We start from the raw sequence: 16,966 nt of genomic DNA on the forward strand, positions 1-16,966 counted from the left end.
TTGTAATATACTAAATTATTATTAATTTCAATATTATGTTATAAATATTTTTCTTCTTTGAAGAAATTTTTTAAATTTATTATATAATTTCGTTATTTTAATTATTTAAAATCTAGTTACGATAAATATGTAGTTAATAAATTAGAGATAATTTGGAGAAAAATGCTCTAGTAAATTAGAGATAAGTTAGGAGATAAATAGGAATTGGAGATGATTTAGGTGAAAGTGGGGGAGGTAGATTAGGATAAATTTGAGGAGAGGAGGTTGTTGGGAACTGGTGGGTAAGAGAGAGATTTTAGATAATTTTTCATAAGGAATGAGAGCATCTCATTGGTTCTTTAAAAAATGAAATGGAATAAAAAAATAAAAAATTCAAAAAAGGAGATGGTAGTTCTATTTTAGTTGGTAAATTTGGTCCTTGTAAGGCTATATCTCTAGGATATGCTGAATTTTTTACATTTCATGTGTTGTTTATTGGATGCTAATCTAGGTTTTTCAAATGTGATAATAGAAAATGACTAGAACTACTATAGTTAAAGTTCTTAATGCATGTTCTTTTGATTGTTCAACAAATGTTTGGCCTATTTTTGAAGATATTTTCAGGGTTCATTTGGTTTATAGATAGTATTAAAATCAGAATTGGAATCACCTATTCCTGACAACTTGGTTCAGTCAGGAATCAAAATCGGATTCTAATTGTTGTTGTTTGGTTTATTTGGAGTTGAAACCGGAATCAACTTAAAATTTTCAATTTTTGAACCGTTTATTTATTATTTTATTACTACTTTATTAATATTTTATCAATATATAAATATTATTTTATTAATATTTAATAATTAATATCTTAGTTTTCATAATTATTTTATGAATATTTATGAATATATTATTATTTAATAAATAATATGTTTTCTTTTATTGTTATTTTAGTAATATTTTATTCTAGTACTATTATTTGATTAATATTTTACCAATATTCTATTATTATTTTAATTATTAATATATTCTTATTTTCTTCTCCTTATTATTATTATTATCATAATATTTTATTATTTAATTATTAATGTTTTATTATTATTTAATGAATTGTTTATTTATATTGTATTATTATTTTATCATTACTTTAATTATATTGTATTAATATTTTATGTATACTTTATGATTATTATATTCAATAATTAATATCTTTGTTTATTATTATGAATTTAATAACCTTTATTATTTTATTAATATCAGGGTTTGATTTTTTTTTCATGAACTCTTTACTTCTTAACAAACTCTAGAATGGGAATCCCATTAAGTGGGACCGCAGTTGTTAATCTTATTCACTACCTCAAACTGCATTTGCTTCTAAAATAAAATTTATGATTCCCCATCTCTTCACCTCAAGGACACCCAGTCTCACTACTATGCTTACAACATCCTTAGTAGATAAACAATTTATCTTTTGACCCACAACTTTGAGTAGAGAGCCCCAAGCATCTCTAATTACCACACCTAGTCCACCTTGTTTTGTTTGATAAATGAAACAATCATCATAATTGACTTTAATGCTGCCTTCCTGGGGTGGAGCCCAACTAACCAGAGATGAACCTCTTGGTGATTGGATATCATCACCCCTTAATCCTTGGATCACAATATTCTTTGAAATTACTACTCTTGGATCTTATGAGACTTGGTTGAAAAACATGTCATTTCCGTTCGTTTTTTGGTAAGTTATTTATTTGGGTAAATGCTATTATCTGTGTAAGTTTGTTTTAGGAAACACTTACCTAGGTAAGTGTATTTACGCATGTTCTAAATACTATTTTAACCATAAAAATTTATTATTAAAAGAGTCATTTTGATCCTATTCAAGTGTTGGAAACTTCCTCTGAAGTGTGAAAGTTATTTACCCACCTAGGAAATGGGTATTACTTACCCAAAAAAAATAAACTTTTTCCAATTCTTACATTAATTTTAAAAAAGAACATAAAATTCTTAATGAATAAGAAAATTCCATTAATCAACTTTCCCCTCTCAAACTAAAAAAAGAATACCCCCTTAGTGCATTTTGCTCTCTCCTAAGACTCACTATCACTGATGACCCATTGGAACCAAGGTTGAATCCACTCTAAGATGGTATTGTCATTTGTGAGGTCAGTACATTATACCCAAGGAGCTTGCAAACCAAGATTCAATCCACTAGTCGTTTGGCTGTTTCTGCTTAGTAATTGTTTGTTAAAAGAAAAAGAAAGTGATTGACTTGTCCTCTTTGGGCAAATTAGAAATTAGTAAGGATATATTTGGCATTTCATCGATATGGTTGGTAGTCGACATTAACCTTCTTGGTTCCTTTCGTTGAAGCCTTCCTCCTCTATATAAACAACTCTTCTACTAAAAGTCTCTGCCCAAGTACAGAAACCAAGCTGAGGCTTAAGCTTTTTCCTGGATTTCTCTCTTTCTCTCTTTCTCTCTTTCTCTCTTTCTCTCTTTCTCTCTGCTAAATCAATGGCGGCCACTGTTCATTCACTTTTACTTCAAAACCCAAATCATTCCTCCACCATTTTGAAAAACCCCTATTCCAATATAGCCTTCCCTTCCCAGAGTGTGAACTTCATGACCCCAACCCGTTCGAACAAGTCCCTCTGCATCACCTGCACCACTCAAGTGCAAGATCTCTCCACCACGGCCCCTGCATCCCAGTCACAAGATCGTGTCTTCAACTTCGCTGCCGGTCCGGCGACTCTTCCCGAAAACGTGTTAAAGAAAGCTGAGTCGGAGCTCTACAACTGGCGGGGTTGTGGTATGAGCGTTATGGAAATGAGCCACAGAGGTAAAGAGTTTCTTTCTATTATTCAGAAGGCAGAGGCAGATCTGCGCGCTCTCCTGAATATTCCGGAAGAGTACGCGGTGTTGTTCTTGCAAGGCGGTGCCACCACCCAGTTCGCTGCGGTTCCGTTGAATCTGTGTAAACCAGAAGATCCGGTTGATTATTTGGTTACTGGGTCTTGGGGAGACAAGGCTTTTAAGGAAGCTCAGAAGTTCTGCAAATCCAATGTTATTTGGTCTGGGAAATCCGACAAGTATACGAAGATCCCTTCTTTTGATGAGTTGGAACAGAACCCAGATGCCAAGTATTTGCATATTTGTGCCAATGAGACGATTCATGGAGTTGAGTTCAAAGAATATCCAACCCCCAAGAACAAAGACAGGATCTTGGTTGCTGATATGTCTTCTAATTTCTGCTCGAAGCCCGTCGACGTTTCGAAATTCGGTATCATTTATGCTGGAGCACAGAAGAACGTCGGTCCATCTGGGGTCACCGTAGTGATTATCAGGAAGGATCTGATCGGAAATGCCCAACCCATCACGCCTGTGATGCTTGACTACAAGATCCATGCCGAGAACAATTCTCTTTACAACACCCCGCCTTGTTATGGAATCTATATGTGCGGTCTCGTCTTTGAAGATTTGTTGGCACAGGGTGGTTTGGTGGAGATTGAGAAGAAGAATAAGAAGAAGGCAGAGATTCTATATCAAACCATTGATGAGAGTGGCGGTTTCTACAGATGCCCAGTTGATAAATCGGTTAGATCGTTGATGAATGTTCCGTTTACCCTTGAGAAGTCAGATCTTGAAGCAGAGTTCATTAAGGAGGCAGCCAAGGAGAAGATGGTCCAGCTCAAGGGTCACAGGTCTGTCGGCGGGATGCGGGCCTCCATCTACAATGCGATGCCATTGGCAGGGGTTGAGAAATTGGTTGCTTTCATGAAGGATTTCCAAGCAAGGCATGCATGATGCAGCTATATACCTCAATCTAGTCCAGAATATCATGCTATGAGCTGATTTTTGTTGTTGTTTTGTTTGTTCTTCTTTTCATCTTCTCTGTTGCACTTCAATCTAGTCCAGAATATCATGCTATGAGCTCATTTTCAGTCAGATTTTGTTATGGGTGATTGTCAAATCTCCTCTATCACTGCTATAGTTCGGTTGAGTGTTCGTTCCTTTATATGATTTACAAAGATATATGAGAAACCCAATATTGAATTATCAGACTTTGTTGGTCTGCATGGGAATTTCTTGAACTGATACTTCTGTTGGTGGTAATCCTAATTCCTCCATCCATGGATCATAGAAGTTTATTACAGTTCCTTTCTTTTCGGTTCTTTTCTGGGGATCATGGCAGAGTTATGCTTATTTGCCTAATACATATTTCGAGTTGATTCAGCAAGGTGGATTTCAGCCATTTTGGCATGCCTAAATTAACGTACAAGAGAGAAGAACAAGTTAAAGCTGTAAGAGTTGGAAAAGACAACAAAACCCAAAGATTATTCATAGAGCAAATTTTTTGACAGAGTTGCAAGTATCACTTTGGTTCTTGAAGCCAGAACATTGTAATTTTTTCTTTTTCTTATAGTTAAAATGTTCAATATCAGTTCTTAAAAAGGTAACTCTTCTTCTTGATCAGCAACTGCGATCAAAAGGAAATATTGAGAAGCAGAAAAATAAAAGAGAAAGCTACATCCATGGGCGCTCGAATGAGAATCACCCATGTACAAGATTGCAGCTTGGTGTGGTCTAGACCAGTCTGAGTTGTTAGTTTAGTCTGTAGTGTATTTGTGTAGTAGTGTACTTGAGGTGGAAGAGATGGATTGGTCTTGTGGTGTTTGTTTCTTTGTTCTGGTTTCAATGAAATCTTTCCTGTGCTTGTTCCATTTAAGCAATAATTCTGGTTGCCTCTGATTTTGCCTCTCTATACAAGAGAGCGAATATTTCAATCTAGCTTTGTTTCATATATTGTTTTTTTACATTGGTACAAACTGGTTGAAGGACCTTTCTGCAAGAACTCGCCCCCCTTTTATATGTTTTCATTGAATCCTGGTGCTTGGGTTAATCTTAATCTGCAAGGAGGGTTTTTCAATTAGAACCGCTTAGACCCTCTGTCTTTGAACGCCAAAAGAAACAATGTGGGTTGTTTGATTGAGAAATTCCACCATGGTGGATCTGGAGTCCCTGCTCAAGGTTGTTTTCATGTCCCTACAGAATTCCTCTCTTTGCCTTTAATCTATCTCTTTCACCTCAAGTTGGATGGCCAAGTTTGGGTTCATGATCTCCATACTGCATGGCCTAGATGCCTCAAACCAGCTAGAAAACAGAACAAACATAACAGAAAACAGGAACAAAGACAAGAAGAAAAACAGCAGAGCTATACATCTACTTACTCATTCCAAATCCCAAATAATGATCTTAAGATTGAAACTCTAGAAGCAGTTTAATTATTTAGGGTCCATTTGTTTTGGTTGGAAACTGGAATAGGGGTCTGGAATCCAAATCAGAAAAGCCAATTCCAACTGTTCAGTTGAGTGGAATTGAAGTCTGATTCCGATTCAAGGTGAAATGGCAAACCCCCGTTTCAGGGAACAGCCATTCCCTCGAGGGAATGAGAATTTGATTCTAACTCTGAGGCATGTCAATTCTGACTCAATTTCAATTCTGATTCTGACTGACTGGAAATCAAACGGACCCATATAGTTAATGTCATCCATTCTCGAATTTTAAATTAGCCACGTGGCATGTACATTGCATTTGCAATGTGCCACATAGAAAGAAGAGATTTGGGAGACCCTAGAAAGATCTGGGCAATTTCTGTGGTACATTCCATACCATGGGAACCTTTTTTCTGGTGATCTCAAGAGTAAAATATAATTATTTTTTATTCAAGGAAAGCCAACAACCTTAGGACTATGGATCATCGTAAGGTCAGTGTACCCACGTGCACCCACCTCTGTCCCCACCCCTTTTCCCTTTCTCTAGATGATTCTATTAAGATTCTATTTGGTGTATCTTTTTGTGTAGATTATTGATTTTTTAGAAATTTGATAATTTGCGTTTTGGTTTTTTCTCTTTTGGTTGAGAAAATATTTATCTATCAAAAGCCCTAGTCTCGAAAAGACGTGAAAAATTTATTTTGGATTATTTTCAGAAAACTTTAAATCTTATACGAAAAGATATGCAAAAAATATACTACAACCAAATGATTTTCAAGCTGTTAAGATCTTGATGCAAAAAATTATATTATTTTTTTATTATCAAAATTTCTAAAAAATCTTTTAAAAATAACTCGTCAAACGGCCCCCTAAATTATGCTGTGTTGGATCGATGTAGAACGTAAGCGGTGATGAATGCGCATATATAATATGGACAAAAACTCTAGTCCCAGTAATAAAATATGTTTCCTCTCGTGTCGTTAGTCGTTACTTATATACATTTCATAATATACAGATTCTCCAATGTTGCAAGAATTCAGAGCAAAGCTTCTTTGGACAGAGATTTCCTTTTCATCTAAATTCTTCCAAGCGTCCTAACGGTCTCCCCTGCCTTGCAAGTTGCAACTATGGGTGGACACCATTAACAGATTACAGACCAAAGTCAGAAAGAAGGGTTCTTTGCAACGCAAAAGCCACAGATCAGCAACATGATAAGCAAGATGGAATTTAGGAATGTAAATGGATTGAATTTGAATTGGTTCTAGTAATATTTAAATTCGAATCCTATTAAAAATCTTGATATGGGACCGAAATCAATATTTGAATTTGAATTTGATTAAATATTTGAATATTTAATTTAATTTGAATTTAACTGATTAATAATTTTAGGTAATTAATAAATATATAAAATAAATATTTTATTTATATAAAGTATATAAATATATAATTTAGTTATATATATATAAATATATAAATATTTTATATATTATATATAAGAATTAAATAATCGATTGAATTCGGATATTTATTAAATCAGATTAGATCATATCTAAATTCAACTGATTATTATATTTGAATTATCCAAATTTGATTTAATTATATTGAATCTCAAAATCAAAATTGGATTTCCAAATACCATTAACACAATGACACTTCTAACGGAAACCATATCCAAGCAACTCATTTGCTTATGTGAATTGGGTTTCAATAGACTTGTCCCATGGAGTTAGGGCTATCAATGGCTCAGTTCTACCCGATAGGCCTGAACAGGATGAAATTATTGTAGCGATTCTAGTTCCATAATTTTCTTCTGATTAATAATCAGTTCTAATTCTTGCCTATCCTGAACCAATTCAAACTCAAAACAGATTATTTTATTAAATATGTATAATATTTTCTTAATTTTCTTATAATTTTAATCACATTTTATGTTTGAAATGGAAAATTTGAGAGATAATAAATAAGATAATATTAGTTAAAATGTTTAATTTATTAACATATAAATAATTTAGTATTTTTATCATTTTTATTAAGGTTTTATTATCCAAATTTAAAATTTAAGTTATTATTTAAACAAACATAGTTTTCTATATACTTAACTATTAACCGGCATGGTTCTAGGTACTTGATTTGTTCCAATTAATAATCAGTTCAGGACTAGTTCTACCTAGACCCAACCTTTTGACAGGTATACATGGAGTTCAATTTTGCTACTAACACTGCCCCAACAAGTCATTAAATCGCACATTGGGAACAAGAGAGATATTCCCGATGTGTTTTGTTGGGACAGTCTTAAAAGTGTTTTATTGACAGCAAATCCTTCCTACCCCTCATGAATAACAAGAGAGATATTCCTGATGTGTAGCTATTGGGACAGTGTTGGGAATGTTGTGCCACTCTTGCCCATTATCAATAAATATCTTTACCTTATTCAATAATGACTTTTCTAAATCAAAATTATAAAATTTCAAACCTCTTTTGTTTCCTTTCTAACATCATTTTGAGAAAAATAAAAAAAAAATGTCTACTTGGTCCATTAGCTTTTGCCTAAATAAGCATCAAACCCCTTTTTTATTATATTTTCATTTTTTTTAATGATGGTTTTGAATTACTATTTGGTTTATTAAGGCCTTGAGAAATTGTCTACTGATCATTTATTTTATCAAAACCACACTTCTCATTGAAAACCTAAATTTATATATTCAGTTCTATCCTTAACCTTAATTGAAGAAATCCAAAAAAAAAAAATTTGAAAAGTTGCTTTGGCCGGACCCCAAAACTGACGAATATCTATGACTTTTTTGGACTTCACGGGGCTACACAATAGGGATAGTCAATCCCCTCCCTTACAACTATCTAGAGAATTAACCAACTGAGCCACCATTAATTGGTCGACTTTCTCATTCAGTAATCTTATAAAGGGTTCGGATCTTCTATTAAGGGTGTAAACAGATCAAATTCGAATCAGATCAGGCAGTATTTAAATTATTCGAATTCGATTCGATTATATCTAATCTCGAATTCAAAATCAAAATTTTGAATGTCATTGACACCCTTATCTAATATCCACTACTTGTTCCCACATCTTTATCAACATAACATAACAGTTGTGCATTGGGAATATTTCCCTTTTTATTCATAAGGAGATCTTCCTAATATACGATATAGATGTGGAAACAAGTAGTGGGTAGAACATCCAGAGGCTCTTATAAAATCTTTTAAAATACTATGGAAGTGACAAACAAAATTCCATTTAGATAAACCTTTTATATCAGCTTTCTGGGCTGTAAAAGACACAACACAGTTAAGCCCAAAATGGAGGCTTTGTACTTTGGGGCCCTGAAAATACAAATCTTGAAGCTTATCCAAACGCAACTAAATAACCTGGACTTGTTGGCTTATTACATTTCCACCTGTAAAATCTTACACGTAGAATTAGGCTATTAGTTTTGGACCAGAACTCAGCACATGGATTGAAGGAGGTGGAATGCAGAGAAAAGTGGATTGCAGGTTTTGGCTTGTCTGCAATGTTTCATTGCAACAATATACGGAAATTTTTGTCCAAGCTATATGACATGTGAGTTTGCAGGTGTAACATGGCAGAGACAAAAAGAAATACAACTGGGGACAATCAAATTTCAAAGTATCAATACACCTAATATATACATTTCATAAACATGCAGCATGTTCCACTTTTTCTTAATGTTTTTTATCTTTCTTTTTCTTCAAAATTTTTTAGGGTCCATCTTAGTTCTGATATCCCTCAAAATCATGGTTTTCAAAATCGGACCAGGTCGGATGGTCGGACCGGAAAAATCAGGAATCAGTCAGGTGACTTGTTCTGTTTTGCCCCAAAAATCGGATTTTCCTCCAAAACTGTTAATTTTGGTCAGCGAACAGCTGAATCGGGTGATTAACCGTTCGAATGGTTTTGATCATTTTCTATTTTTTCTTTTTTGTCAGAACAGACCGAACATTCAGTTTGAACGGTCGAACCATTTGACCCAATAACCAGACCCCTAACCGATTCAGTCACTAATTCGATTTTAAAAACTATGCTGAAAATGATCAAAACCCAAAATATTTATTATAAACTTAAAGATACGATATGATATACCCAATATAAAACATAAATAAGTATAACAAATCCGACCCAATAAATAAATGATCGTATAGGATCTGTAATTGGATTTAATGGGTTGACCTGATAAGACCCAATTATAATTGGAAATTATACTTACTACTAGCATTTGATCATCATAATAATAAGATGATATCACAAAAATATAAAAGAGAAATAGGTATTAAATTGACAGCCAAAACCAAAAGACCTTCAGCCATTATTAACAAGGCCATTTGATAATATTCCATACATCATTTCTGACGTAATTCTAAGAGCAAAAGGATAATTATTTATCCCTTTTCAGATACCTGAACTAGAAATGTCCTATTGTCTTCAGGGTTTGGCCATGCCTCTTGAGTCTTGACTCAACGTAAGCAGTGATGAATGCATACATATAATAATAACAAAATGCATGGAAGTTGGACTTTAGTCAATACACATGACTATGGTGTTCCATTAATAAAATACCTTCTCCCTCTGGCAATGTGGGATGTTCTTCTTCCACTAAAATATGCTCAAAAGAAGGTAGTGTTTGGTTTGACATAAAATATGTTCTCTTACTTTCTACCAAACTAAATACAACCGAAGTGTATTATTTTAAAATTTGATTAAAAAGTCTTAAATAGACTTTATCCAAAGCTTTAAATAAAAATTAATTTTCTTTTTAATTTTGGTATATTATAAAGGGATCAAGGGGTGGGGACAGAGCAGTGAAGTCCACTGACCTCATCACCGAGATCCTCCGATTATGATAAAATTTTGGCGGGTAAAGAGCTTCTTCGGCATGACACGTCAATCCATTCAATTCCTTATTTGTCTTTTTTAGATCAGCCCGATGAATATTGAGTGCAATTACTCTGTTACCCTACATCTATGGTAATATGTCATGCCTAAGAATGTTTTTAATAATCAAAATTTTAATTATCAATGATATTCGAAAATCTAATTTGGAATTTGAGATTTGACATAATTCAATTGAATTCAGATATGACCTGATTAGATTCGACCATTTTTTAATTCTTAAATATAATATATAAAATACTAAAATATTTTATATAATTTTTATATATAATAATTAAATTATATAAATAAAATATTTATTTTATATATTTATTAATTATCTAAAATAATTAATTAATCGAATTCGAATTCGGATATTTATTTTCAAGACAAATTTGGGAATCCCCATAATTCTAATCTGGGGATAAGGGATGGGATTGGGATTTTTAGCCCCGTATTTTGAGTTCAGAGTTGGAGACAAGGTATAGAAATGAAAACCCAACCTTGCCCCACCCCTGTCATTCCTGGTTACTTCATCCTTGCTACAAAATGGATGTAACATTTAGCCACTTAATGAAATTATTTTTCCATAAGGCTAATTTGTAATTTCGCCTTGGGCTTATTTCCTCACCAAAGGTTCAGACTCTTGGGTTAAGACCTCATTCGAAAAGATTGCTGGTCATCCAATCCAACGATCTGTAACTCTTTAATCACTAGCCAAGTGTATGATTTTGCCCTCCAAAACAAAGCAATTACCACATAAAATCTATTTCAGCAAGAGATGATACTGGAAATTGAAAGACTTTGATCAATTGAAACGCCCCGTACGTGAACGTTGATGAAAACCCACTTGATCAATCAAAGTTTTTCCGGTATCATAACAAAAATATTTTTGACATGTAAGATTTTATTTTGGGAAAGTCTAAAATACCAGAAAGATATATGGTACCGGAAGAGCTTTGATCAATCAAAGCACTCCTGTGAATTTTGATGAACACCACTTGATTGATCACTTTTTTTTTTTTTTATGATACCAATTATGTTGTTAACTTGGCACCAATTGTAAGGGCTAATGGGCTATAGCCCAGACACACAGGCCTCATTCTTGGGCCAGGTTTTGGGCCGATGGCTTTAACACATAATATATAAATAACTGCAGGCTGGGCTGGGCTATAAATGATATCCCCCAGGCTCAGGCTCCATTTGGAAAGAGTACAAATACAAATATGCTCATTGCTCGGTATAAATAAAAATGCTGTCATTTTAATGAATTTTGCCTATCTGTATTTGCACTCTTCTCAAATTGAACCTTAGGCTGTGTTTGGAAATAACACAAATGGAGTGTAAATCCCGGATCAGGGTAAATTTGCACTCTGGTTCACCTTTGCATGTGTTTGGCAACATTACATTTATACATTGACAAATAACAGACCAATGCATATTTACATTGATAATAAGATGTAAAAGTGCATCAATAAAAATGAAGTAAATTTGCATTCAAGTAGGCTTTTGATAAAAAAAAAAAGCATATGTTTTATTGGAATTCATGTTTGCATCCATTACAGCTAAAAGTCTGTTTGGTAAGAAGGTAAATTTGTCGGGGAAAAACTAACCTAATTTTACAATTTATATGAACCGTTTCACACTCTACATATTTACATTCATTTATTTGCATTATTTCCAAATGCAACCTTAAACTCAATTTGAAAAGAGTATAAATACAAATATGTAGAATAAAAAACCTTGCATTTTGTATGCATAAATACAAAAGTCCACTGTTCCTGAATCGGTTTGTTCTATTAGAATTGGCACCTTATTTGACTGTTATACCACCCACATAAACGATTATACCATCTCAAGAATGTTGCATAAATGTGAAACTATAGACCTTTTTGAGCCTGCCATTTGATTGTGCAAAATTAATCTATACACCAATTCTCCTTCCAAAAACCATCACATTTTGATTCCTCAAATCCATACTCAGCATTTTTTAACCAGACATTATAATCAATATTTCATCGAAATACGTAATTGCATAAACTATGGAAAACATTAGATGAACATAAAAAAAGTTTATCAGAAACAAATTTTGGGCTTTCCCCCATCCATCCTGAGAGGGAAATGAAAATGGCACCAGAGGAAAACCTCTTTCCATAGAGCAACCACCAAATTCAATTTGCAAAACTTCATACTCCAACAACCTCTTATTAAGACCAAGGTTTTTAAAACCGATTTAGACAACGAACCGGTTAGGGGTCTGGTTTCTGGGTCGAACAGTTCGATCGTTTGAACCAAATAAATGGCCCGTTCTAATAAAAAAAATTAAAAAAATAAAAAATAGTCAAAACCGTTAAATGGTTCAAACAGTTCAACTGTCCGGATTAACAGTTTTCTAACCAAATCAACATTTTTCTTGGCAAAAATCTGATTTTGGGGAAAATTCCGGTCCAAACGTTCGGTCTGGTCCGGTTTTGAAAACCATGATTAAGACTATTCAATAGTTTATCTTCTATTTTCTCTTCCATAATCAAACTCAGTTTTAGAAAATGGTGACCATAGAACATGTGCTGACTAACCTAATTCTAAAACCACCAACTGGGGTTTTCAGAATTAACTTAAAGCATATTGATAGATTTGTGCAGTGGCTACTTCACAATTTTCTGAATTTAAAACCATCTACTCTGATCAATTAACTGATTATAGGGTGTTAAATTTGAACTGAGTACCTGACCTGTAATGATGAGCAAACCTAGTAGATTTTTTTATTCTTCTTTTTTTTTTCACCCAGTAAGATCATCAACATCTGCAATTCAGAACTGCCTGAGTACATATACAACATACTATTACAACACTTGGACTCGGATACAATTGGGCCACAAGCAATTAAGCATCCGGTCACAACCCATTACAACTAACTACGGCTCCGTTTTGGATGTTTTTTTGTGCGGTCTTTCAGTTGTTTATAAATTGGATAGACTATACCATGGTTTTTTTCTGTTTGGTTCATGATAGATTTAGTCGTCAAAAGTCGATCGATGTGTCAAAAAAATATAAGAAACCCATTTTGGACTGGTTTCAGGAAGCTTTAAATAGAGTTTTTTGCATCTTTCTCGCTTTATTCTCATGCAGAAAAATACAAAAAGACGCATGATAACCAAATTAACTTCAGGCTACTTAAATATTCATGCAAAAATTCAATGCATCTTTTAAATGTTAGTGTTACCAAAAGATCTTTTCAAAAAGACTTACCAAACGGCCCCTACATTGTTATTTCCAAGTAAATGAAGTGAAGGTTTATAAAACCTCTTAAGTGATAACAGATGTATGTCGTCATCTAAAATTACAACAATGAGCCCAGCCCCTCGCCGACTTGTTCCATAAACAGAGCATCTGCCTTGAGGACTAATGATGTAGAGTCTAGCAATTTTCCATATACCTGAATTGACAAAACTTCATATTATGGGAGTATTGGACAAAGTTCGTAGTATTGAACTTCTCAACCCACATTATCATGCTCACATCTTCTATCTTTAACAGGCTTAGGATGGTGTATTTCTTTTGGATATTCCTCATTGTGACTCCCCATTTTCCACTCGTGAGGGGCCTCTACGAGAGGTTGAGATTAGAGTGTTTTTAATTCATTGTTGATCTGACCAGTTGAACCGTTGAAACTATCATCTGATCAAGATTTTGGGTTTGGTTCAAGTATAATTCGGAGAAATGCCAAAAATCACTGACATTGTTAAAAACCCTTTGATCCAAACAGCTGGACCATTAAATTGATCAAACTGGTGACCAGGTCGCAGGTTGCATACATAGTATGCAAACTTCAGGAGGTCATAACTTTGCACTCTGATGTTCAATTGAGGTGTTTTTATGATCTTCGGTAGCTTTTCAAGATCTATACATCTTAAGGAACCATAGATGCCTTGCCCCGCTATTTTCATGAAAAAAAACCATTTTTTTTAATATTTTATAAACAAAAAAAATAAAAACTGAATTAAAAAATATAAATTAAATATAAAATAATACATATACAATATCTAAAGCATAATTATATATTATTTATTGATAATATATATATATATATATATATATATATATATGCTGATGTGGCATGGCTTGAACTGTTCAACCTGATTGGTCGAATCAGCGACTGCGACCCGGAAGTAAAAACGGGTTGAACGGTCAGGGGTCCGGTTACCGGGTTAAATGGTCTGATCATTCAAACCAAACGGTTGATCCGTTCAGACAAAATATAAAAAATTAAAAAAGTCCGAACTTACTCTGTCAGACATCAGATACCAGACCCAGAGGCCAACGATGGCACCCTCTACTGCCATCAACTCCCCATTTTCCACCACCACCGCCAATTGTGAACGGAAAACCACCAATTTCTGACGCGCTACGCTTAATAGCTTCGTTGGCCTCCGGAAAACCACATTAGAGAATCACCATTCCCTCTCCCTAAGTCTCTCTCATCCAAACCAAATCCCCGCAGATTCCGTATCTTAGCTAGCAAATCCAGCCCCAAACTCTTCGGTCGCAACCTCCGAGTAGCCGTTATCGGCGGAGAACTGGCAGGCGGCTCGGCTGCTGAGACGCTAGCGAAGGGCGGCATTGAAACTTACCTCATCGAACGGAAGCTGGACAACTGCAAGCCATGCGGCGGCGCTATTCCGCTCTACATGATCGGAGAGTTCGACCTCCCGCTTGACATTATCGACCGTCGGGTCACTAAGATGAAGATGATCTCCCTGTCCAATGTGGCCGTCGACATCGGTCAAACCCTAAAACCCCACGAGTACATTGGTATGGTACGCCGGGGAGGTGCTCGATGCAAAGTCGGGCGCAACGATCATCGAACGGTTCGAACGATTAACCGGACCAAAATCTGGTTTTGAGGAAAACCGAAATCGGTCATCTGACCGGTTCCCGGTTTTTTCCGATCCGACCGTCCGATTTTGAAAACCATGTTTAAAACACTGCTCGTCTCAAAAACTCATGATTCAAAGGTTAAACTGGGGACGATACCAACACAATCTATCATATTTCTGTCATCAAAACGTCTGACCTTGCAAATGGTGAAAATCAAAACTAAATTCACAATCTATCGCATTAGTTTTGGAAAGGTTTGGAATCTGAAGAGTGTAGGGAAAGAGGGTTAAGTCTAGGGGCACCTACCTAAAGATAGAATGCCATAACTGTGAATCTAGACATCTGCTATTAAGTAGTGAATCCAATCACATTATCAGTTTTCCCCCGTCCCAATCTCACCTGATCCCTTTCACTTGAATGTTTCAAGCACTAGCCAATTTCTTATATTAAAAATTTGTCATTTTGGGTTGATTGGGGTTAAGGTTTCAAAACATTAAAAATTCAAAAAGGTTTTTATCTGGAGCTATGATGTAGGAGTTCTAAGCTAGGAGATTCTCAGTAGATGATCCATGGAAAAGGGAAAACAACAACAAACCATCTCGAGGAGAACCAATCCCAAAACATTCAAGTCTTAGGGTGGTCTGACAATAGCTGAAATAGTTGAACTAACTAACTTATTGCTTTGTTTGGTTTGATAGAAAATAGGAATGAGACAGGAATTGAGGGAAACTTATCAAGGAGTTTTGTGAATCTCCAATGACAGCCTAATTAGTGAACAAGTTCAGTCAGATTAATCACCTGTACACTCTTTCTAATCAACTTCACATTACTGGAAAATGGAGCTTTAGCTATGTAGCTAAAACATGGGATATAACCACAGGCAATTTGATGTTCGTGGCAAAAAGTTGAGCTTTAGCTACAGACAGTTTGTCTGTGGTTAAAAGTTATTCTATGATATTTATAGCCACGATTATAATAATGTATCCGTAGTTATAAGTTACGAAAGCAAAAGTTGACCTTTACCTATGGATAATTTGTCCGTGGTTTAAAATTGAGTTTTAGCTACAGATAATTTTTCCGTGGTTAAAAGTTATTCTGGCCGTGGCTAAAAAATATTTATAACCACGGTTATAATGTATCTGTGGCTATAAGTTACAAAAGCAGAATTTGAGTTTTAGCTACGGACAATTTGTCCATGGTTAAAAGTTATTCAGTCCGTGACTAAAAGATACTTATAACCACGGTTATAATGTATCTGTCGCTAAAAGTTATAAAAGCAAAAATTGAGCTTTAGCTACGGATAATTTATCTGTGGTTAAAAGTTATTCTGTCCATGGCTATGGAGCTATTTATCACTATAGCCACAGATGACTAAAATTCCGTGGCTATAATTACGAAGTTAATCATCTTTAGATACGATCATTTTATTCCTGGCTCATAAATAATAATCATATAATATTCATTTAAAATATTTATTATTTATTAATTACTTTTTTATAGTAAATTAATAATTAATAATTTATTAAAGTAAATGAATATATTAATAATTAACAAATTATTAGCTCATTATATTGTATAATAATAATAATAATTACTGATTTCTATTTAATAATAATTAAACAATAAAATGAATTATTAATAATTTCTTAAGTACATTAATAAAAAGAAAATAATTTCTAAAGTAGAAATAAATAAGCATTAATTATTATTTTATTAATTAAAACTAATCATCAAAAATTAATTTAATTATTTAAGTAAATTAATAATTAATAGAAAATAATAAACTAAATATGAAAACCACTAATAGTAAATTAATTAATTAACTATGAATGAAAATAATATTGACAATTAAACTAAATTATTTAAATTCATAATTAAATTATTAATAAAGTAATAGTTATACAATATAGATAAGTAATTATTAATTATTAATTTATTA

General features: G+C 33.8%; 1 protein-coding gene across 1 annotated transcript; it reads left to right on the forward strand.

Annotated features, from left to right (window-relative positions):
• The first annotated feature begins 2,346 nt into the window (after window positions 1-2,346).
• Window positions 2,347-4,029, forward strand: LOC104604143 (phosphoserine aminotransferase 1, chloroplastic-like). The gene has a single exon (XM_088898610.1). The coding sequence runs from the start codon at window positions 2,488-2,490 to the stop codon at window positions 3,775-3,777; it is 1,290 nt and encodes a 429-aa protein (XP_088754736.1). The 5' UTR covers window positions 2,347-2,487; the 3' UTR covers window positions 3,778-4,029.
• The last annotated feature ends 12,937 nt before the right edge of the window (window positions 4,030-16,966 follow it).

This window comes from Nelumbo nucifera, chromosome 2 (assembly GCF_055504915.1).
Source record: "Nelumbo nucifera cultivar China Antique chromosome 2, China Antique-T2T, whole genome shotgun sequence".
NCBI classification, from domain to species: Eukaryota; Viridiplantae; Streptophyta; class Magnoliopsida; order Proteales; family Nelumbonaceae; genus Nelumbo; species Nelumbo nucifera.

Coding starts and splice junctions, on each gene's coding strand:
- LOC104604143 (XM_088898610.1), top strand. CDS start 2,488: ATGGCGGCCACTGTTCATTCACTTTTACTTCAAAACCCAAATCATTCC.